The sequence below is a fragment of the Osmerus mordax genome, chromosome 3, assembly GCF_038355195.1.
Source record: "Osmerus mordax isolate fOsmMor3 chromosome 3, fOsmMor3.pri, whole genome shotgun sequence".
Taxonomy (NCBI): domain Eukaryota; kingdom Metazoa; phylum Chordata; class Actinopteri; order Osmeriformes; family Osmeridae; genus Osmerus; species Osmerus mordax.
Window position 1 is genome coordinate 6,212,973 of NC_090052.1, and position 23,303 is coordinate 6,236,275.

Consider the following 23,303-nt stretch of genomic DNA (forward strand, 5'->3'; position numbering starts at 1 on the left):
TATCCACAATCCAATAAATAAATTATAAAAACCGAATTCAAACCTGGCCAAAAGAGCACGCTTTCTTGGCTAAATGGAGAAATCTGGAAATTGAAAGAACAAGATTATGCTCTAAAATAGCCCTAAAATCAGTGAATTGATCAAGGGACAGGTGATGGCACCAGCCATCTTGTCTTCCTATTGCAGTGTTATCCTATTTTATATTTTACATAGTTTAGTTGTTTAGAATTAGTTAGACAGTTTTTTTTAAACATACGTATGTTTATTGTATGCACCTTCCTGCCACAGTAAATTCCTTGTTTGTGTGAACTTACATGGTGAAAAAAACAAATACTGGTTCTGAAGTAACAAAGTACCGTATTTTTCGGAAGTAATTATTTCGAAGCAGCTTGCCCGGTTTTAGAACAAAAAAGTGGCTTAGTTCCAAGATCTCTACAGACCGTGCAGCTAATTTAATGCTCATCACTTGAACGGGGACTTATTACTTGAAAGAGGAATAATTTACTGTGTCGTCTCAGGTACACTATCAGGGCTTGGAAATACAGTGACTTGCTAAAGTAGGCAAATGGCTAGTAGAACATAACATTTCATAATCATTTCAGTAAATCAAACAGCTGCAAGACCCAGTGAAATATAATATACAGCAAGCAAACTAATGTTAACTAGTCAGGGAGTCAGGTGGCTGAGCGGTGAGGGAATCGGGCTAGTAATCCAAAGGTTGCCAGTTCGATTCCCGGTCATGCCAACTGACGTTGTGTCCTTGGGCAAGGCACTTCACCCTACTTGCCTCAGGGGAATGTCCCTGTACTTACTGTAAGTCGCTCTGGATAAGAGCGTCTGCTAAATGACTAAATGTAAATGTAACTAGCATCACTAACGACATTGGCTAATTCAACTTTGGTAGTGTATCCAAGCTTTTTGTAGGTTCGTTTTAGATATAATTATATATGGTCGTGTGGACAATAAGACACAGATGCGGTCTCTTTTCACAACTTGTATTTTCCCACTTCTCTTCTTGACATAGTTTTCAGTCACGTGACATGCACAGTGACCTGGAGGGCAAATCGCTGCTGGCGATAGCGGCTCTGACCGTTGAGACGCATCAAAATCCGGAAAATTTACCTTCCCGCGTTTCTTTGGATCACCCCTTAGCTAAAGAAAAGGAAATATCTGGACACAAAGTGCAAGTGTTGGCGTCTGACACAACAACCCAACTATTTAGCTAACTAGCTAACTTTAACTCACTACGACCACTGCTGTTGGTCACCTTGATACACAACAAATGTCAAACCGATTACATAAAGATGTGTTTTATGGCTAAAAATACAATTATTAATATATCTGTATATACTTGTGTTTAACTTTACTTGAGCTTTGATGAAGCGTTCGTTGCAAATACGTGTACATTTGGACGGCTGCCATTGTTTGCCCTCCCCAGAGACAGAGGTAACATTACGTGTAATGGCACAAATCCACAATCATCTTCTCTCTGGGTTTTCTTCATCGGACGGAATTCTATAGAAACACAGCCCAGGCTTGTCTCCTCTTTGATTAGTGCATCCGATAGCACAACGACTATCCGGCATTTTGGCAACACAAAAGCAACAGACTCAAAGTAAATGTATGACTTTCTTATGTTTGGTGGGCAGCGGAGAGTTTGCGGAGAGTTACTTTTTTGCCCTTCAAGGGGGTGTGCCCCTTGGAACGTGACGTCATGTGAAAACTATGATTTCGAACAACCCTCACTGACTTCACGTAATGCTTACGTCAGCATCATGCCTATGGCAACTCCCAAGGGACAAAACACCCTTTTCCGTTGAACATAAAGGCTGCTACAGTAGGCTATCCTCAGGATTTGCAAGCTAGCTAAACTTATACTACATCTAAAATAATTTTGTAGACATAACAATGGATTTTGCCACTTAATGAGTGACTTGGCTTTATTTCTAGACCTACTATCCACAACTGAAGTGTGTTACACAATGCTGTAAGATCGCCTATACTCGTGCATTGCTTGGTATTGTAGCGGCAATGCTCTTGGTACCCAGAAGGCCCCTCGGCAAGCTGAAAAGCTACGAAGTTAAGGGCATTAGCTTAGTTAGATAAGCATTGTTCATAGTTCTATAGTTGTGTTCGTTCTGTTTTGATATGTGTAATGCTATGGTCTGTAGTTTAGATAATTTGAGTGTTCACCCTGATTGCGAATGTTGTCTGGTTAGATGGCTATCCAAGCTGTCCAATAAAAAAAGCGTTCGTAAGTCAATATTCCAGTGCGGCCTGTACTCAAACACGAAGCTCCCATTCTGGTGGGATGCGGCTTATAGGAAAAGTGGCCTGTTTTCCGTAAACTACGGTAAAGTGTTAGTCAGTGCATTCATTTAGCTCAGGGGTCACCAACCTGTTTGAAACTGAGAGCTACTTCATGGGTACCGAGTCATACGAAAGGCTACCAGTTTAGTACACTCTTCTGAAATAACAAATTTGCTCAGTTTACCTTTAGTTATATATTATTATTAATGATACTCATCTATGTGAAGACACTGATCATGTTAATGATTTCTCACAATAATTATCAACAATGACTTAACAAGGTGGGAAACAGTTAATGGCCGCGTTTCCCAGATTCGTTAAGAGCTTCTTAACAAATCTGGGAAACGCGGCCAATATCATTATTCAATACTTTATTTTATTCTATTATTGTTTACATTTTCAGATGATCTCTAGCCACTGACAAACCCAAATCATGAACTATGTTGCAGCATGTTTGAAAAAGTTATCAATTATGTAATGTTTAACAAAAATCTACTTTCATATTCTTTTATAAATCTTATCACATTTTAAACTAATGACCAAATCTGCAGCATTTTGTACAAAATTATATTTGTTAGATTTCATTTAACAAAATTATATCTGTTACATTTCATGAACACACTTGAATTTACCAAATTTATTAAACTTTGCGATGGCACTGCCATATTGCCACTGACAACATCTGGTATCTGTTTCTTTGTAAGTGGGAAGACTGGCATTTCATGCTGTTCCCCAGTGTATTGTAATTTGGTGTGTAACTTTACACTGCAACTCTGAGTGAGTCTTGCAGATGTGCATCAGTGAGGTGTGTTCTGTGTTTCTTCTTGATGAAGTTCATGTCAGAAAATGCTGATTCACAGAGATTGGTTGAACCAAACAGGCTGGCAACCTTCATAGCTGCTGTGCATAGACCACTGTACTTTTCTGTGTCAACAAGGCACCAAAGGTTTGGTGCAGCCTGGTAGGCTTTAAGGTGGAGGTCATTTTGCAATGTTACGATTTCAATCTCCACTTGTCCAGCATCCAAGTTGAATGTTGCACTTAGTTGCTCAGCAATGCATGTTATGTCAACATTCATGAAAGGATTGGAAATGAATGACACACATGGCTCAAGCTGATCAAGGTCACAAAACCTATTCTCAAACTCTTGCCCCAGTCTGCTTATGACTTGACAGTAGTTTTCTGCAACTTGTCAGCATTGTCTTTCAGCACCGACTGTACAGAGGGAAAGTGCAGCACCTTTTTTTCTGTAAGTGCACAGAGAAAATGTTCATCTTGGCTTTAAATGCATATGAAGCACTTATCATATCAACAACAGTCTTATCTTTGCCTTGCAGCTCGCAGTTCAAGTGGTTTAGTTTCCCAGTAATGTCCGTAAAAACTGCAAGGTCAAGTGTCCACTCTGTGTCCTCTAGCAGCGAGACGTCTTCGCCTTTGGACTGCATGAACTCTTTGATTTCACCCAAAAGTGACAAAAAATTAAGTAAAACTCGTCCTCTGCTGAGCCATTGGATTTCTGTGTGTAGCATCAGGTCACCATATTCAGCTGACATCTCCTCCAATAGCACCTTCTAAATCCTGTGCCGTTTTGCTTTGGAGCGGATGCTGTTTATGATTTTCACTACGGGAGTCATCACGTGCCCAAAGCCGATCACTTTTGCACATAGCGCCTGCTGGTGAATGATGCAGTGGTAATGCAGAAATGTTGGAAAGTCTGGGTCACTTTTGCAGTGAGCGATGAAAACTGTATGTCGGACGATCATAGCAGGAGCCTCATCTGTAGTCACCGCTAGCAGCTTTTCCAATGGTACCTTTTTCTGCACGAAAAACTCCTTCACCGCGTTATAAATTTAAACTCCCATCGTCATTGTCTTTAGGGACAGTAGGGTCAGAAGTTCTGCTTTTGTGGAGAAAGCATCAAACACCATCCGGATAAAGACCAACAGCTGCGCTGTACTGCTGCTGTCCACAGACTCGTCGCACTGGATGCTAAACCACCTGCACTTCGCCAAATCCCGGTCCAGCTGATCGGCCAAGTTACCGAACATAGCCGACACTCGTCTAGCCATCGTAGATGCCCCCAGTTGGACATCGGAGAGAATGGAGGTTAGATCGGTTCCATTTTTCTCATCTTTAAGTACAGTGTTAGCAATTATCATCATTGCTTCTTTGAAAGTTTCTCCGTCTAAAAATGCCTTCTTCTTTATCAGAAAATGTGTTGGTCTAAACAAGGCTTTGGTTGCTTTTTGGGAGTTTTTCGCCGGCCTTGTGAAAAAAGACTGCTGCTTACCCAAAGCTGCCTTTAACTTATGGGATTTTTCTGCCCGCCACGCTACCCGATGGGTAGTTAACATTGTAGCTTTTGTGACAGGTCGTGAAGTGTCTCTCCACATTGTGCCGCTTTGACGTTGCCACATTCGCCCTGCAAATGAGGCACACGCAGCTTTCATTAACAGTTGTAAAAAAGAACCCTTCCTTCTATTCACTGTGATTGTTTTTGGCCATATTTGAGGTTAAAAAAAAACGCTTTCGGCTCTCCATCTTGATCTTCGCTGCGCCTGCCAGCTGACTCTCTCCACAAACGCTGAAGTTTTGTCATGCGCACAATACTGGTTTTTACTTTTATCAATAAAAGCTTTTTTTAAATATATATATTGTCATTTTCAAAACTATATAAATGCAAGTCTGATAAACCCGTTAAGGAATAGCGTCGCACATATGTGATCGTTCGAAAGCGGGCCCCATGTGATCGTTCGATCGTTCGAAAGCGGGCACCACAGCTTAGCGTCGCACATGTGTGATTCTGAACATTCCAACCGACTATTTTCCGATAGACAAAAACGATATGACAAACGCTGTAGTATTGTCTTAAATTATTGAACTCGCTGTGAAATATATTATTGTTGCTTGCTTTTTTTCCACAAGTACACTCTTGCACTTTTGAGGTTCTTGCTGTTTAATTGGAACTTGTCTAACTACATGCTCTTATTATTCTTCCCTTTGGGACTTATTTGGTTTCACAATGTATGCTTCATGTTTGGCTACCCGCAATGTTTGGGGCTTTCTCGTTGTCATGATCAGTGACCTATGCACTTTTGTAAAACTCTCTATTGGAAGTCGCTTTGGATAAAAGCGTCTGCTAAATGCATAAATGTAAATGTATGGCTTCAAAATGTACAATTAGGAGGCTAACAAGTAACACTAGCAGGTAGTAGCATTGGTACGAGTATTATGCTAGGTTGCTAGGTACGGAAGCTAACTACAGCTAGCTAGCTTCTGTTTTGGAAAAATAAGTCACTCTGGTGGAAGCGTCTGAAATATTTAGAACTCACGCATCTAATGGTTAAAAAAGAATATCAACAGAATAAAATTACATTTTAGACGCAGCTGACTGGTGAGTTGTGCTATTTTTAGAACAGGCCTGCGGGTAACTCATGTGGTCCTTACGGGCGACCTGGTGCCCGCGGGCACCGTGTTGGAGACCCCTGATTTATATTGATAATCCTGGAAAAAGAAACACAGTATCCCAATCAACCAGTTTAACCGAAAACACAAACTGATGCTTGCCCGCAGAATTCCATGGCCCCGCACTCTTCTGTGCTTGCTATAATAGCTACTGTTGCGTCACACATAAGTCCAGGTGTCAGCACACAAGTCAGAATTGAGTAGGTTAAGAAAACATTACGAAACTAAAGAAAGTTTCTAAATAATAGGCCAACCAATCATCATATTTTTACTCAAACATAATAACAACATGAGCATTAACTATTGATGTCCCTACCAAAGCTGATATCAAACTTATGTCCCTGAACTTTAAGTATTACGAGCCAAAAACTGCAGCAAACTAGACCGCCCCTCGGTACCATCATGAATAACAGTAGAAAGGAGAGTCAGGGGAGCAGGGGAGTGTTCCATCAACGTCGCTAACGCAAGTTGCGCTTACACGAATAAGTCTCACTTGGGTAAACGTCAACTTAGACTTAAGCCTCAAGCCGTTCCACTAACGTTCTGCTCCGCTAACAGGCAACGCTTATTCAAGCGATGGGGAGTCAGGTGGCTGAGCGGTAAGGGAGTCGGACTAGTAATCCGAAGGTTGCCAGTTCGATTCCCGGTCATGCCAACTGACGTTGTGTCCTTGGGCAAGGCACTTCACCCTACTTGCCTCGGGGGAATGTCCCTGTACTTACTGTAAGTCGCTCTGGATAAGAGCGTCTGCTAAATGACTAAATGTAAATGTAAAGCTAGACCTCAATAAGCTTAGACTGTGCAGCCCATATCAGTCGATCGTCGAAAAGAGGAGTTATGTCGCAAAAAGCAAAGCGTAACCCAGCAGAGGGGTTATTTTCAGCAACGTAAATTGATTTGAGTTTTTTTGGGAGTTGTCCCCAAAAAGGGCAATGTTGCCGCAATTAACACGGCAAAGGAGGCAACTTGTAAAACCATTATGACCGTTAAAATGCTTAAATTGTAGGCCTACCAAATCTACTTAACATAACTATATGCAGTTAGGCCTACTGATAATTAGCGTAATTTGATGAGCTGTCTGAAACCGTTCTGACAGTAGCCTATGGCCAATATTCTCAACAGGAGATTGAGAATAATAGCCCAAAAAAGAACGTGACAGCAATTAAAAATTGTTGGATAAAATTCAAAACACTGAAGAAGGCCATGGTTAATTGCACTTTATGTGGGCTAATAATTTTTTTGTCTTCACATCTTGAACACAATTAATAAATTACTTCAAAATAACTTTGCCACACACATTTATTAACTGATTAACTGAGCTTTAAGATAAAAGGGAAAGATAAACCATGACTAAAATGGGGGATTCACTGAAATAAGTATTATTGCACAGATCCAGCACAAACTTTCAGATCAGAAGGTGACCCAAACTGTAGCACACTTTGCTTGGCAGAACAGTCATTTAAAATTGCCCAGCATGACTAAGAATATATAATTATATTACGCGTGCGCCGTGCATATTTCATCCAAATCCAATTATTACTATTCTGACAGTGTATGGACAGCTGCCCCATATTTCCAGATTTTCAACTAACATAGTCTGCCTCCACAGATCATCCAGAGGGGGCTTGGTCAGTGGCAGACTGTGGCTGTTTGAAGGGCAAGGGCGGAAACATTTAAAGGGCTGCTACTGCACGACATGGGCTCTCACCAGTGTAACAATGGGAATGGGACGACACCCCAAGTGTTGTCACAGCCTCACTTTGGGAAAGCATGCCCTAGTGGGAACATTGTAGGGGAAACTGTTGGGCACAGCATCTAATTGTCTTCTATGGAAAGCGCACCATTTGGGACAATGTCATGTAGAGGCAGCATAAAGGGCATTTCATAACAGCACCCTTTTCCATTGGAAGTAAGGGCACGGGAACAGTCAAATTTAGATCATTGTAAGAGCACCTTATAGTGTACTGCATCACATTTTCTCTACTATAAAGTAACTCATTAAGACATGTTTTGAAATTTATAGAGGGCACACTATCCTTTATTGCGTTAAGGGGCAACCTGGGCACTCACAATATGTGAAAGCATATTTCACAATGTGAATGGCAGACAGTAGGGCACTTGGTCTCATTTTTGCCACTCTAGAGAGCATTTTAGAGATGCTTTTTCAACCCTGGGGGCACCAGACAGTCACCCCCTGAGTCTTCCAGTGGGCCTGGATACACCCACAGGGACAGTATATTGCACCTATAACATTGGGGAAGCCAGAAGGAGAGGATGAGGTAATATAGAGGCTTGTCAACATATAGGCTACTTTAAACAATGACAATGCTTTATACAATAGAATAAAAAGTCTTGTTGATTCTTTGTGTTTCAAGATTATCTGGAAAACTGATGATAATATTCAGGTACTGCTTTGGAGCAAGATATACCCTTCATATTTCCTGGCATAGTTGCCTTTGCTAAACCTTTTTAAGTCACCAACCCTGTTCAAGAATGTCCCACATGCTAAGACACACAGAGATGCAGACAGACTGAACAATGGTCAAGGCTTGGCTACAGTGAGTTTGCTTCCTGGTGTGTGATTCCAGCAGACTACATAGTCTAGGCCTACCTACATAGACTGCAGTCTACTACCCTCATTTCTACTATTATAGTCTTCTACTCTCCTTTCTACTACTTTCTACGAAGGATGGTAGGCTGCTCTTATGCGTTTTTCTATATATATATTAATCTATCAAGATAAACTATGCTGGGCCTGCTGTACCTATACCTCTTCCCCATATACTGGTCAGGGAAGCATTACTTCTGTCTCTGAAGACCCTTGGGGCTGGTGGGATAAACGCTCTTTGTATATTCTGAGCACCTTCATCCACAGGGTTGTCAAAGAACGGATACGCCATAATTGATTGTAACTTGTCTAAATGCTCTGCTTAGTTTCTAAGGCCTTATTTTATGTCAATTAACCAATGGCTTTTGAAAATAGTTAAAGTCACATTATTTCGTAACTTGTTTATTTAAATTAATACATTCTTTGGAGATGAAGTAAACACGTAAATTCATTCATGTCTGCACTTCAAAAAGTCAGCACTCCTAACAAAGTGCTTTGCGCACAGGAATTTACTTGACGGAACTGTCTTTTTACATTGTGTTTCTGCCTGTTTGAGATTATTTGCAACACATCTTAGTTTAGCTCGACTTTTAGCCTGACACGGAGCAGGCTAGTTCCGAAGTATAAGTTACCTTGGTTACGTAGCTAGAACTAGAATAAGCCACCTTCATGGAACCGAACTCTCGCTGAAATAAGTCTCTCTTTTCCATAATCGACGTTGATGGAACAGGACTCAGGTCTTATGAGAAGAATTGCAAAGACAAAGACCATTTTGTAAACAGAAAAAACTAAAAGAAAAGGTTATAGTGGGCAAAGAAACAGACATTGTCAGGACTACAGAATGGACTGGCTGGCACAGTTGCCTGAGGTTAACCCCATTGAGCTTTTGTGGGATCAGCTAGACTGTAAGTTGTGTGACTAGTGTCCAACAAGCCAGCCATATAAGGCAAGTGCCACAGGAAGCGTGGGATGAAATGTCATCCCAAATGAGTATCTGGACAAATTGTCAGCTTGAATGCCAAGGATCGGCAACACTGTCATTGCTGAGATTTTTTAAATAAAAACACTTAAGTATTTTTAATGTATTTTTTACGTTTTTAATGTGCTGACGATCCATTGTGATCAGATAAGTATCCTTTAATTATTTATTTTTCTTTTACATAAGAGAAAAATATGTACATTATTCCAAACTTTTACCTCCCAGTGCCTGTCTAATAAAAAAGAGACTATGTAATTTGGTTTGTCGTATTTAACACTGCCATTAAAGAGGTCAGAAACGTTACCTTCTGTATCAGCACAGTGTTTTCCTCTTTGATCTCAATGTTGATGGGCATGTTGGGAAACTTCCTGAACACATCCTCCAATAGGGCAAACTTCCTGTCTGTCCCGGTGCTGTAGTGTCCTGGCATGGCAAAACAAAGTTAGGGCGTGAGATGGAGGGGTGGCATGGAAGGATGTATTTAGTATTTGTTTGTATACATACACACACATATGCATGACAAATGCTCACTTAGGCACAGAGATACGCACATACCCACCAGTGTGAAAACTGGTCTGGAACAGATTGCTCAAGACTTACCTCTGTCATGGGTTTTGGGAGTGTGTGAGAGATTGAGCAACACTTTTATCCAAAGACATACGGGGGGCTGGATTTGAACCTGCAACCTTTTTATCTGAAGTAAAATGCTCAACCACTGAGCTATACACAGAGCAAATTACACACCTGCAAAAAACGTAACTTCCATTCTCTCTTTATACAGAGGCATCTCCTGAAAGAGATAAGGATGTGTTCATTAATTAATTCACCTTTCAGAATTAATATGGGATTTCTTGAATATTTAAATATTTTTTGACTCTACTGTTGATTGACTATTGGTTAATCATCATTATTTCAAACTGACACTGCTAGTGAGACTTTTACATATTAAAGGTGATACAGTACATTTACTGTACTGTTACTGTACATTCTACATTACTTGATTTTGAGAACTTTATCAAGTGGTCAAACTTAAGTTTTTGATTCAGTTTAGTTTCTGACCTCTAGACTCAAGGAAGAGATAGTGACATCTTGGCCCGTCTGTCGCAGGAGGTTCTCATCATGTGACACAACCACGTGACCATCCCGGGTAAGGTGGCAGTCCATCTCCAACATCTCTGTACCCTTCTCCACTGCACTAGGGGAGAGAGGGAGAGGGCGACAGAAATGTGAGACTTAGTAATGTTGGTGAACTAACTGGCTAACACTTCATTTTTGTAGATACACGTTTGTCACATAAGTACTATAAGCTTATAATCACATAAGCTATTTTGATTTGAGTGCAGAGAAAATAGAAACATACTCTGTATTTTGTGTTACATAAAATACTTTTTAGTTTACATAAAAGTAATTGACTGGTATGAATGACTATATATTAAAAATGTTGATCATATCAGGCATTTGCTGTAAATACAATTGTATATATCTTGCCCCTAAGCAAAGGGTAGTAACACAACCTCACAATTAATTTACTAACAGAAAACTTGAAAACCAAGACACTTGGATGATTATACTGTTGTTGGATTCTTTAGCTGTTAGTTACTCACTGACTGAATGCCTCCATGGTGCTCTCTATTCTCTCACCGGATCCTGGCAATCAGCAGCAGAGTAGAAAAAGATTAACTTCAGATCACCTTTTTCTCTGAACTTTTTGTGTATACACTACTGACAAAGTGAACATGTGCCAATATACAGTATGAATGCTCTCTGAACAAATGGATGTTAAGTATTTCTCTTGTACTTTCTCTAGGTACGGTATATACTGTGCTCTATGGTTTTATGCGTAAAAGCAAATATATCTCTCTGATTTAGTCAACTGCATAGCGAAACAAGTGTTCATTTGGCCCTTACATGTCCCCCTTAACCCTGGGGTCCTTTCCTCTGTGACTACTCATTGACTAAAAAACTAGATTTGCTAAAGTGTCTGCAGTGATGCCATTTATCTTAAACCTCACAGATTTTTTTAATTTATTTTTTTACCCTTCCCTTTACCAAGCTTTACCCAAGCCCATTTGAAATGAACAAAAAAAGTGCTTTCTTGCCTCTTTCAATAATTACTTATTGGAGAGGAAACAATTGAGACAATGAAGCTATTATGAGGCTATAGAAACTGTGGAACGGGTCCCTGGGTTTCTCCATGCTTACCTCCTCTATGGGAGATGTGTGTGCAGTGGAAAGCTGTCCTTCTTTTCCTGTGCAGGATGTGGGGGTTCTTTAACAAGTAAAGTGATGTGAGGGTATAGCCCCCTAGGGCCGGTATGATGAAGTACAAGGAGCTACTCATATTTTCCAGAATCCTTCCCAAAGAAGAGGCTGAGGAAGAGTAAACCGGATGGTCCTTAGGAAAGTTGGAGCAAAGTATCCAAAAATAAACTTTCTGTGTTTGGGGAAGGGTATTGAATTGAATTATTTAATCTGTATATTCAGCTGCACTCACACTTACTTTCATAAGTTTTGTAAATCAAATGCACATGCTGGGATCTAAACTACCTGCTAACATTAAGAATTTTTCTCAGACACATTTCTCCATTAAATCCTCTCTTGCACACGCCGGTCACTCAATCACTTACCCTGTTTTCTCTCTTCTCCTTGCTCTCTGTCACTCTTTTATGATCTCCTTTATTCTTTTTTTGCACTTTGTCAGTAAATGTGTACTCTGAGAGCCAATAGACAAGCTGAAACATTTCAAGTAAAAAAAATGAAACAAAACTTGACAAACAGGTAAGACCAAAGGTGGAACTCAAGTCTCTAGCATTTCCCTCCCTCCACCAAAAACCCTGTATCTGATGCCACCACTGTTGCCACTTTCCCACAGTATATTTTGCAGTGTCAACTAGTTTCCATTTCTAACCTCACTTGCTCTTTCCATTTCTGCTTCATCACCCAAACTATTGAAACCCATTCATGAGTGTAGACGCTCCCAGACGCTCCCATGTTACCCCGCTCCTCATCTCCCTCCACTGGCTTCCCATCACGGCCCGTATCAGATTCAAGACTCTGGTACTGACCTTCCGAGCGGTGAACGGGACTGCACCCGACTACATCAAGTCTCTCCTCCAGCCTTACACCCCCACCCGCCACCTACAGTCTTCTTCTGACAACCGTCTGGTGGTCCCACCGCTCAAGAGTGCCCGGTCCCAACACAAGCTCTTCTCCTGTCTGGCCCCCCAATGGTGGAATCCACTCCCCACCTCCATCAGGGACACTGACTGTCTCCCCACCTTTAAGAAAAGGCTCAAGACGCACTTGTTCCGGGAGTACAACTGCACTTAGGAATGCTTGGACCTGATGTTAGTTTCCTCCAGGATCACAATGACTCTTATTGAGAGACTTGCTCTTGTTGGTTATTTGTAACGGATTTAAATTCTTGTACTCGCTGTGAAATATTTTACTGTTGATTGTTTTTTTTCTACAGGTACACTCTTGCACATTTTGAGTTTCATGTTGTTTAATTGTGACTTGTTTAACTGCATGCTCTTATGGTTCTTCCCTTTGGCACTTATTTGGTTTTTCACAATGTATGCTTCATGTTTTGGTTGCTCACAATGTTGGGGCTATCTCGTTGTTATGATCAGTGACCTATGCAATTTTGTAAAGCTCTGCTAAATGCATAAATGTAATATAAATGTAATGTAAATGTGTACAAGTTAATAAGCAGTAGGTAACTCACCTCTGTCGCTCGGTGGCCTCTCCCTTCCCTGTGGCAATATTGCTTTTCACTCTGGCTTGACTTGTTTTGAACTACAATGAAACTGACATCATGAGTGTGCGTTAGAGAGTGTATGTGTGTGCACAATAAAGTGTCAACCTGTTCCAAAGTCCCCCTATAGGAAATGATTGCAGAACGTATTGTGCAGCCTGGGTTTGTCAAATGTATTCTAATCAATTGTATAGAAGATGTTTTCTGTATGTCACATTTTACTGTTCAATACAGTATCATACATTGAACAGAAAGATTGGGCTTTTGGAAGAAGAAGAGAAGAAAAAAATTAGTCAGAGTGAGAGAAAAAGAGACATGACTTCCAAAAGGCATGCAAGCATAGATGTAAGGCAGGCTATCTGTTGATTTCACAAAGGATGGTGTGCTGAGGTATGTAAACATAGCACGAATCACACAGTGTATTCAACAAAGAATCTGTGTTAATAGGTATGTGGGCTCTCACATAAACACAAAGTAACCTGAATGCTGTAGAATGGTATTGTTTACAGTTTCAATAGAATTGCTGAAATGAAGCAAAAGTGAGTGGCAAAGCTCAAAGGTAGAAGGTGAAAACATCCCAACTTGTATGTTATACCGTGCCTTGCAAGGTGTCCCCACCCTTTTGAACTCAGCCTTATACCTCATACAAACCAAGTTAAAACATGTTTTGTTTTTTAATGGTATTTTATTAAATACAGACACCTGTTTACAATAAGATATCCCCTCCTGTCTCAGTGGGATGGGCGCTATAGCTCAAAAAAACTGTTGGTCATCTTCCCCTTGAACTTGACCACTTTATATTGTTTATATTATAACATTTGTATTTCTTTAGTTTCCAATATTATAAGTTAGTCAAATGCAGTACAGAAACCTTACTTTCTAAAGCTGTTTTAGCAGATAAAGATAATAGGTGTGTTCGACATCGGCTGTGGCTGGATGGACCAATCGGCGAGAGTTGCCGCTTGCAGTCGGGGGAGGACTTGAAAACTGAGACGTCAAGTCCCCTGGTTTTTTGCGTTTACGTCAGTAATATGAGTTTATATACAATTTACAACTCCTAAAATGTATTTAAATGATGTAGTCTGCTTGGAATCAATCAATCTTTTTTTTTTTTTATTAATACATTTGTGTTTTTGTATTAATATAGGCTAAGATGCATTGTTTTTAGGGTGACTTTTTAACATTCTGTCAAGGGTCTACAGATGAAAAATTATCCTTTTGGCTAATTATGGCACATTTACAGTCATGTTCATTAATGTGCACTGCCCCTGTACACAAATAAAAAATAAAATGAGTCATGGCCAATCAAGCACTGTTTGCTCACTTTATCGCTGAGAACTTCCATGAACCAGGGCACTGAAATTTGTATTTTTCAGCGCTTGGGCTATGTTAAAGTCTTTCTCCAATCGGCAGATTGATGGTAACCCTTCACAATAAACGTCCATGAATCATCATGCATTAATACCTGAATTATACCTGAATTAATACTTAGTTAAATATGAATTATGATGAGTATCACACACTAATAAAGAGCTGACCTTAAAGGGGTGATTGACTGTTTATTTGGGGTATCTCACACTGTTCCTGAAGGTCTCCGAATAGGACATTGGTAACATTGGTTGGGCTGAAAATGGCCCGGGTGCTGTTCTATGCCCCCTGATACATCCAGTGAAATTTTTGCTGGTTTTCTCCTTTTATCTTATGCTCATGAATATATAGATGAGCTGCGCGCTGATTGGTTGGTTTACAACTAGTGAAGCTGCGGAGCAAAGACGCAACACGGCCAACAGGACTCACTGAAATAACGAAGGTGGAGACTTGAAATAAAAACTTACAAATAAATCTATTGTGTCTACACAACACTGTTTTCAACAGATTGACTAAATCATTTGAAATGATTACGTTAGTTGTTTCCACTTCTGTTGAACAGGATCACCTTAGGTGGGTAACGTTAGCACTAAAACTTAGCAAGTAAACGTATCGTGATTCAACTCAGCTGCAGTTAGCTCTGGCTATCTTGCTGAAAAATAGATCTGGACAAACATGCATCTTGAATTGTAGATTTACATGACAACACAGGTTATTTATTTGAATGAAACACAGTCAGGAACATGAAATAACGTTATCTCCATTGCCAATAAACTAGGCTAAATCATCACACATTCTACCTATGCTCTTGGGTTCGCAAGCTAAACTAGTTTACATGCCTACAGTCTAGGTGTTTTGACTATCTAGCTGTACTTGCATTCCTTTCCTTTCAAAAAGCAGATGAGCTACAGCAGGCATGGGCAAACTACTGCCCGCGCGCGGGCCACATCCGGCCCGTTAGGCTTTTTAATCCGAACTTGTCTAAATTATCGTAAAAATCTAATTAATTCAGACTTTTCGCTGCAATGCCCGCGTTTCCCCGATATATGGCGCATTCCAGACACAGTGACATTTTTTTTACTGGTGTAGGCCTACTATACTCTCTACGTCACGTTTTCCCTTTGCCTTTGGAATTCTTCTGTAAAAATGAGCGAACCAAAAAAAACAAAAGTGGACCGTAAGTGCCGAGTGTTTAATAAAGAATGGACAACAAAATATTTTTTCACTGAAGTCCGATCAACGGCTTCGCTGCTTGGCCCCTAAATATAGCTGCAAGCAGCAATGGAGGGGCCAAGCAGTCCAGAGCAGGACATAGCACCATAGCCTCCATAGCACTTGTGCAACAATTAATTCACAACAACCTTTTGCACTCATGCAACACACCAAGTCACCAACATACCAGTGATTTTTCTGGTATAGCACCCCAGCCCTCTGGTCTTCGTGGGAACGATGGCACCCAAGTTTGGTAACAATCGGACAAATGGTTGCTGAGATATGCTCTCACGCCTTGTTTGGCGGCTTTGGCGCCGCCTTTGATCGGCTGTACCGAAATTTCGGCTCTGCCAAATTTGGTAAACATTAGACACATTTTGTGGCGTGCAAAAGGTTTTAACATGAAATCCAAAATGGCGGCCGCCGCCTTTGATCGGCTCTACCGAACAAACGTTTTTGAAAATTGAAAATCCATCTGATACCTTTTGTGCAGCTGGGTCTGGATATACTCTATGCCAAATTTGGTAAACATTGGACAAAATTTGGGGCGTGCAAAAGATTTTTACACTTTACCATGAAATCCAAAATGGCGGCCGGGATCTATTCGGTTGTTATGAAATATTATCGATGGTCAGGCTTGGGATCCCACAAGACATCAAGAGACAAAGAAATGACTTTATTAAGGTCAAAACTTCAACAGCTAAAACACGTTTATGCTTCCGGCCACGCCCCCTTTTAGTCACATGACACCATTTTTGGAGGACATCCTCAGAATAAGGTTCCGAGTAGGCGTAACAAATTTGGTGTCACTACCTCAAAGAACTGCTGAGATATGACTTCACTTCCTGTTTGGCGGCTTTTCTGCTGAATTTGATTGGCTGTCACGGACAAACGGTTGTGGGGTTATCACAATTCTTTACCATAACTTTTGTGAGGCTTAGTCTGAAGAGAATATCTGGTAATTTTGAAGAAGATTTTACAAAAATTGTAGGAGGAGTAGGCTTTCAAAGGTTTTTGATAAACCGGAAATGGCGGGAAATCTATGTAACCAGAAATTGATGGTGTGCGTTGAACTCGGCTTGATCCAAGGAATCCAATGGTACCTAATTTTTGACAATCGGACATGCGGTTCAAAAGTTACTTATGTAAACGCAACTCCAACTTTTACCCGTTGGTGGCGCTAGAGTGCCCAAGTATGAGACATGAGACTTTGTGAATTGGACCATGGGACTGTCCCCAATGAGTGTGCCAAATTTCAAAACTTTCGACCAAGCGCTTCTGGGTGCTGCCATTGAAACCCAGTCCTAAGAATAATAATAATAAATATAGCTGCAAGCAGCGATGCGGGTTCCTCCAAAAAAAAGGCAAAATATTATAAACATGTACACTGTTGAAGATGGAGAGTTGGACAACAAGAAAGCAAAACTACTTCATGTTTGGCCAACAACAATAGGCTGAATGGGGATTTTAACTCATGAGCATAAGGTCACGAGTCAGTCTCTCTATCCTCTCTGCTACACACCAACTGTTGAGATTGTATGAGTAGAAAAGGCAGAGTATGAGCTTTGGTCAGCTTTGGGACAAAGGTTAAGAAACGGTTGACATTTCAAGGTAAGATTGCATGAAATTGCGCATGGTACATCAGAATGATGTCACCTTGAAGCCAGTAAGGTTTGAAAAACCATCAGTCAAAATTATATTTTATTTATTGACACAAAGATATTGAGGCAATGTGGACACTTACATAAATACACCCCTTTCAGACATTTTGTAATGCATTTCTCATTCCATTTCACCCTATATACTGTAAAGACACATCTACCCGCACACTACCCCCATCCATGCTATTTCCCTCTCTCCCAGCGCAGGTTATGCCAAAGCAGAAATGCTGCAGCAGCCGAATGAGATTTAGATATAGTCCAAAAATTACCTCCCACAATCAATACATATCAACCATAACAGTGTTTTCAAACTTTCTCAAAGATGACTTGAAAACCACAGATATTCACTTTCTTCTTGAGTAGATCTCAAGAATAGCCTCATAGGCAACTGGCTAGGGCACAGCCCATGTCCAGCTCCTTTCGAGTGTAGCCTTTGATAGTTCAACGGCCGACTCTCTCTTCCCATTAAACTACACGACATGCAAACTCAGGGTGACCAACAAGATTATATTAACTATCAAACAATAACATTACAAACATCTAACTGAACGAACACAACAACTGAAATCCCTCGCATGGCCGTTGTAACCGAACTATTTTCCACAAGTCTTTGCGTTTTTTTGACATGCCGCACTGCATGTTGGGTACTCAAGAGCGCTGACAGCTGATTATCTAGCTGTGCTCCGACTGCGTGATATGACGAGATGCTAGTGACCCGCTAAGGTCTCTGAGTCTCCTACATTAACAAGTTCTGCTCGATTGGCAAGCTATTTTTACTAATGTTTTGTTAGCTATTGAATGGTAATGCAAGCTAGCTAAAAACAACGTTGGTTAGCTTGGCTAAACTGGTTTTCATAGAAACAGAAATCAACAAATCAGATCAGTTGAACTTTATTCAGAAAGGGGGATCTGTATTTTTTTACTCTACTCTTAACGCATGACTATGTTTAACTTAATGTCTGCACCTCTCTGTCACCAACTGTCTCTGGAGTGGAGGGTGGGGGCTTCATATCCAACAAATTACACCCCTGAACTTTTAAAACAGATCTAATGGCCTACTACAATTGTAAATATCCTATGGCTTCTTCTCCAATTGGGCCTCGATACAATGTCATGTAAAATGTTCTTCCCATTCTGCACAGTTTTTGGGGACTTTCCACACCAGCACCCTTTGCCCAGTCCCTCTATTCTGCCCTACTACATGTGTTTTCCAACACCAGTTACAATCAACCCTGGGCAAGGACGGCGCCAGATAATTTTTATATAGGTGCTGAGGAGATGCTAGATCATTGACAGGGGGAGCTGTGCAATTATATATACATAAATACTATTAATAAAGAAGCAGTACTTCTCTTGAGTGGTTTTTATTCAGATGAATAATCATTGGATTCAGGTCAAAAGTCTATCACTTGAACTGGTTTCGTCACTTTAAGACACTCAAAGTCAGCAGCTTGGCATACTGGGACATGGAAAGGATTAAACATTTAGACTTTCATCAAAGTAAAAAATGCTGGTTTGTCCTTTTTCATCAATGTCCTCAAAAAGCAGGCTGCAGAGCTACTGTGTCTGTGGGGTGACTGTCTCTGGAGGGCTGGCAGGCAGGGGCAAGCAGGGCCTGCAGGCAGGCAGGGCAGGCCAGCTGGATGAAGCTGTCCAGGGGTCAGGGCTGAAGAGAAGCTGTCCAGCTAGAGAGGGGTAGTCCAGCAAGGGGTCTGTGTTGATCTCAGCATCCTCTGTTGAACTCTGTTGAGCAGGCCTCTGCATGACCCTCCAGACCTGTAAAAGTGAAGAAAGGATCCATGTCAGTTCAGTTGTGAAAAACAAAGCTTTTTCCATCTACACTTGACATAAACTACAGTTTTGACTGTGAAATGCAGTGGCATTACTTGAACTTGAATCCAAATGTGTTGACCTGATGGAGACCCATGCAAAGTCACTCAAAACACCAGGCTCTGGCAAGAGTATTTAGCTCTAAACTGGTCAATATATACACATCTGACAAAAGACCTGGGGGATATTCCAGGTAGCAGGTTTAGTGAAAACTTTGAGTTGTTTAACCCTGAAAAGAGGCTTACTCCGAGGTTTCCGTTCCAGAAAGAGAGGTAACGAAACCTTTTGGTAAGTTTCCATGGTAACTTACTCCGTGAAACTAACCTGCTCGCTAGAAGGTTTTCCATGCCAAACTCCGCGTTTTTATCTATCCCCTCCCTCTTTCTGAGCCTGATAGCGTTGGCAGACTAGGGATATCTTTTCCTGGTTCAGCCAACCGATCTCGAACAAAATTTAATTCGCTTAGTTATACGCCGGGAGAGGATTTTAAGACTGCGATTCGATGTGCTTTAATTCCCTGATGAATACCTAGGTTAACGTTACCGTTTCCCGTCACAATCTGTAATGTATTTTAGCAACATTGTCAGCCCTTAGGCCAACATCGCTAATGTTACTCGCCGTGGACGTGCACTCAGAACTGACCAAATGCTTTTTGGCACTGAAATAAAGACAAATAATTGAAATTGTATTTGGTCTTCTTCATTGCCTACAAATAGAAATCTAACAATGAGTATGTTTATTGGCTATTGTTCCTATAATTTACATGATTCACCTGTGACCATGTACCATCCTGTAACTGGTGTTTCAGCAAATCTATTTAAACATTGTAGGGGGTCAATATTGGCCAAACAACTGAAACTAATTCCCCTATGGTTTGAAGGAAGATGGGAAACTGAACAGTGTATTAACATTAACCAAATAATGCCAATACCAATGGAATTACAGTTATTCGACTCTATGGGTTAAATCAGAGCAAGAATGGTCAAAGTAAGGTTAAATAACTTACCTGTTTGTAGTATGTTTTTATATTTAATATAACATTGAACATGCTATTTTATTAAGTGTCCCACTTTTTCTTCTGTAATATTAACGGTATGGACTGGCTATTACATCAAATGTATGCATTGACTTGGCAGTTTGTCTCCCACGCCAATTGTATACGCTGCTACAGCCGTGTTGCTTTTTCCCCGTAATATGTGCTCAGATTGAACACGAAATAAAACTTATAACTGAAGTGTGGTGAAGTAGGACAAGATTTTTGTTTCTGGGTGCCATGGTTGATCCCAGTATCGGAGCTCCATTGATGTTGGCTTTTAATAGTTCTCATGCGCGCGCTTAACTCAGAGTTGAAGTACTCCGAGTTGAGTTAACAAATTCAAATCAGCTTTTCTGGAACCGAGTTTTCAGAGTTTCCAATTTTAAAGTAACTCAACTCAGAGTTCAGGGTTAGGCTCAGAGTTTGTTAAACCGGCTACCTGGAATACCCCCCTGGGGGGTATTGGTCGTAGCTCGCTAAACCGCATAGCGAGCTAATTTTCAGGTTCTCTCTCCACGCCCCTCTTTGGTTCGTGGAAGCAACTTTCGATAAATCACCACAGTAACATATCAATTAGCACTAACCTGCTCCAGAGCAGGCTAACGTAAGTGTAGCTGGATAAGCTTGCCACACACCCGGAAAATAACATGGCAGCTCCCTTTTTGAGGGACCCAGTTGACCAAGGAGCTATATTTTAGTTCGATTAGCTTTCCATACCAATAGAGTTCTTCGCGATTGCCAAGATCCTTTATTTCACACGGATGAGTTCTTGTTTGAGCGATATCGATTCAGCCGACAAGGACTCATTTACTTGCAAGACCTTCTCGGGCCGTACATTGCAAATATCACACGCCGCAGCAAGCTTTATGCTTTATTATGAGCTTATGCTGCTGTATGTGAATATGTAACGCAATGTTTTAGGAAATGTCTTGTATTATCTGTTGTGGCTGTGCTTTTTATATGTTTCACTGTGGGAGAGTGGGAAACGTCATATCGATTCCTTTTTATGTCTTGACATCAGAATCAGAATGGGATTTATTCGCCATGAAAGTTTGCACAGACAAGGAATTTGCTTTGGCAGGAAGGTGCATACAATAAACATATAGGGACCTAAAATTTCAATATGTGGACTATCTATACTAAGGGTACGTAAACTAGCAGGACTAAGTGGAATTAGAATTAAATTAAATATACAATAAAATATAAGTTGCCGTACTTTACAATATAAAAATACAAAAATACAAATATTACAAAAAATACATATGTACAAGATACCATTTTGTAATGCAGTGCAAAAAGCAGTGTGTTTTAAGTAGGAAGTCATTAGAGTCAGTGTGGTCCCTTGGCCTTGTTGAAGAGGCCAACAGCGGAAGGGAAGAAACTTTTTTTGTGGCGTGAGGTATTGGTCCTGATGGACCGCAGCCTTCTGCCGGAGGGGAGTGACTGAAACAGGGAGTGTCCAGGGTGGGAGGAGTCGGCCACAATCTTCCTCGCTCGCCTCAGGGTCCTCGAGGTGTGCAGGTCCTCGAGGGTAGGCAGATTGCAGCCAATCACCTTCTCAGCAGTGCGGATGATACGCTGCAGCCTGCTCTTTTCCTTGGCAGTGGTGGCAGCATACCAGACGGTGATGGAGGAGGTGAGGATGGACTCAATGATGGCTGAGTAGAAGTGCACCATCATTGTCTTTGGCAGGTTGAACTTCTTCAGCTGCCAAAGGAAGTACATCCTCTGTTGTGCTTTCTAGATGAGGAAGCTGATGTTCAGTCCCCACTTGAGGTCCTGGGAGAGGATAGTGCCCAGGAAGCGGAAGGACTCCACAGTGTTGACTGGGGAATCACACAGGGTGATGGGGGTGCGTGGGGCTGTGTTCTTCCTGAAGTCCACAACCATCTCCACTGTCTTAAGAGCATTGAGCTTTAAGTTGTTCTGGCTGTACCAGGTCACCAGGTTGGCCGCTTCCCACCTATAATCAGACTCTTCTCCACCAGAGATGAGCCCAATGAGGGTGGTGTCGTCCGCAAACTTCAGGAGTTTGACGGACGGATGACTGGAGGTGTAGCTGTTGGTGTACAGGGAGAAGAGCAGAGGAGAAAGGACGCAGCCCTGAGCTGATCCGGTGCTGATGGACCGGGAGTCAGAGACTTGTGTTCCCAGCTTAACGCACTGCTTCCTGTCAGACAGGAAGTCTGTGATCCACCTGCAGGTGGAATCAGGCACGTTCAGCTGGGAGAGCTTGTCCTGAAGCAGGGCGGGGATGATGGTATTGAAGGCAGAGCTGAAGTCCACAAACAGGATCCTGGCATAGGATGCTGGGGAGTCCAGGTGCTGTAGGGTGAAGCGGAGGGCCATGTTAACTGCATCGTCCACAGACCTGTTGGCTCTGTAGGCAAACTGCAGGGGGTCCTGTAGAGGGTCTGTGATGGATTTAAGGTGTGCCAGCACCAGGCGCTCGAAAGACTTCATTACCACAGAGGTCAGGGCGACGGGTCTGTAGTCATTATGTCCTGTTGGCCTTGGCTTTTTGGGCACAGGGATGATGGTGGAGGACTTGAGACAGGCTGGCACATGTCATGTCTCAAGGGAGGTGTTAAAGATGTAGGTAAACAACGGAGACAGCTGGTCAGTGCAGTGCTTATGGGTGGCTGGAGAGACAGAGTCCGGCCCAGCTGCTTTGCGGGGATTCTGCCTCTTGAAAATTCTGTTAACTTCACCCTACTGAATGGAGAGAGTCGTCACTGTAGAGGGGGGGAGGTGGGAGGCCTCCTGGGTGGGAAGGGGTAGTTCAGGACTGTCCAATTGTCTTTCAAATCTGCAAATCAGACTATTGGTAGCAGTCGTGAACGTGTCCCAGTCAGTGCAGTCCAAGCACGCCCGAAGATCCTCCATAGCTTCACTGGTCCACTGTTTTGATGTCCTCACAGCAGGCTTACAGCGCTTTAGCTTCTGCCTGTATGCAGGAATCAGGTGGACCATGGCGTGGTCAGAGTGACCCAGTGTTGCTCGGGGGACCGCATGGTATGCTTTGCTGATTGTAGAGTGTGAAGAAATTGACAATAAAGCTACTTGAAACTTTAACT

At 41.6% G+C, this 23,303-nt stretch overlaps 2 protein-coding genes across 4 annotated transcripts in view; both read right to left on the reverse strand.

Annotated features, from left to right (window-relative positions):
• The window catches only part of gdpd3a (glycerophosphodiester phosphodiesterase domain containing 3a), a 37,073-nt gene extending 23,903 nt beyond the window's left edge, over positions 1-13,170 (reverse strand). Inside the window, exons 1-7 of one of the 3 annotated variants that reach the window (XM_067230660.1) lie at positions 13,090-13,170; positions 11,990-12,094; positions 11,565-11,796; positions 10,967-11,009; positions 10,422-10,557; positions 10,107-10,152; positions 9,667-9,785 (exon numbers count right to left, since the gene is read on the reverse strand). In XM_067230660.1, coding sequence (XP_067086761.1) covers positions 9,667-9,785; positions 10,107-10,152; positions 10,422-10,557; positions 10,967-11,009; positions 11,565-11,703 — 483 coding nt within the window. In that variant the 5' untranslated portion in view covers positions 11,704-11,796; positions 11,990-12,094; positions 13,090-13,170. The remainder of the gene's footprint in view (positions 1-9,666; positions 9,786-10,106; positions 10,153-10,421; positions 10,558-10,966; positions 11,010-11,564; positions 11,797-11,989; positions 12,095-13,089) is intronic. The other 2 variants (XM_067230643.1, XM_067230652.1) reach the window with 2 other exon arrangements.
• Positions 13,171-18,723: 5,553 nt separating this feature from the next.
• Positions 18,724-23,303, reverse strand: part of mapk3 (mitogen-activated protein kinase 3) — a 58,553-nt gene continuing 53,973 nt past the window's right edge. Inside the window, exon 9 of the mRNA XM_067230631.1 lies at positions 18,724-19,136. The gene's annotated coding sequence lies outside the window, so the exon portion shown is untranslated. The remainder of the gene's footprint in view (positions 19,137-23,303) is intronic.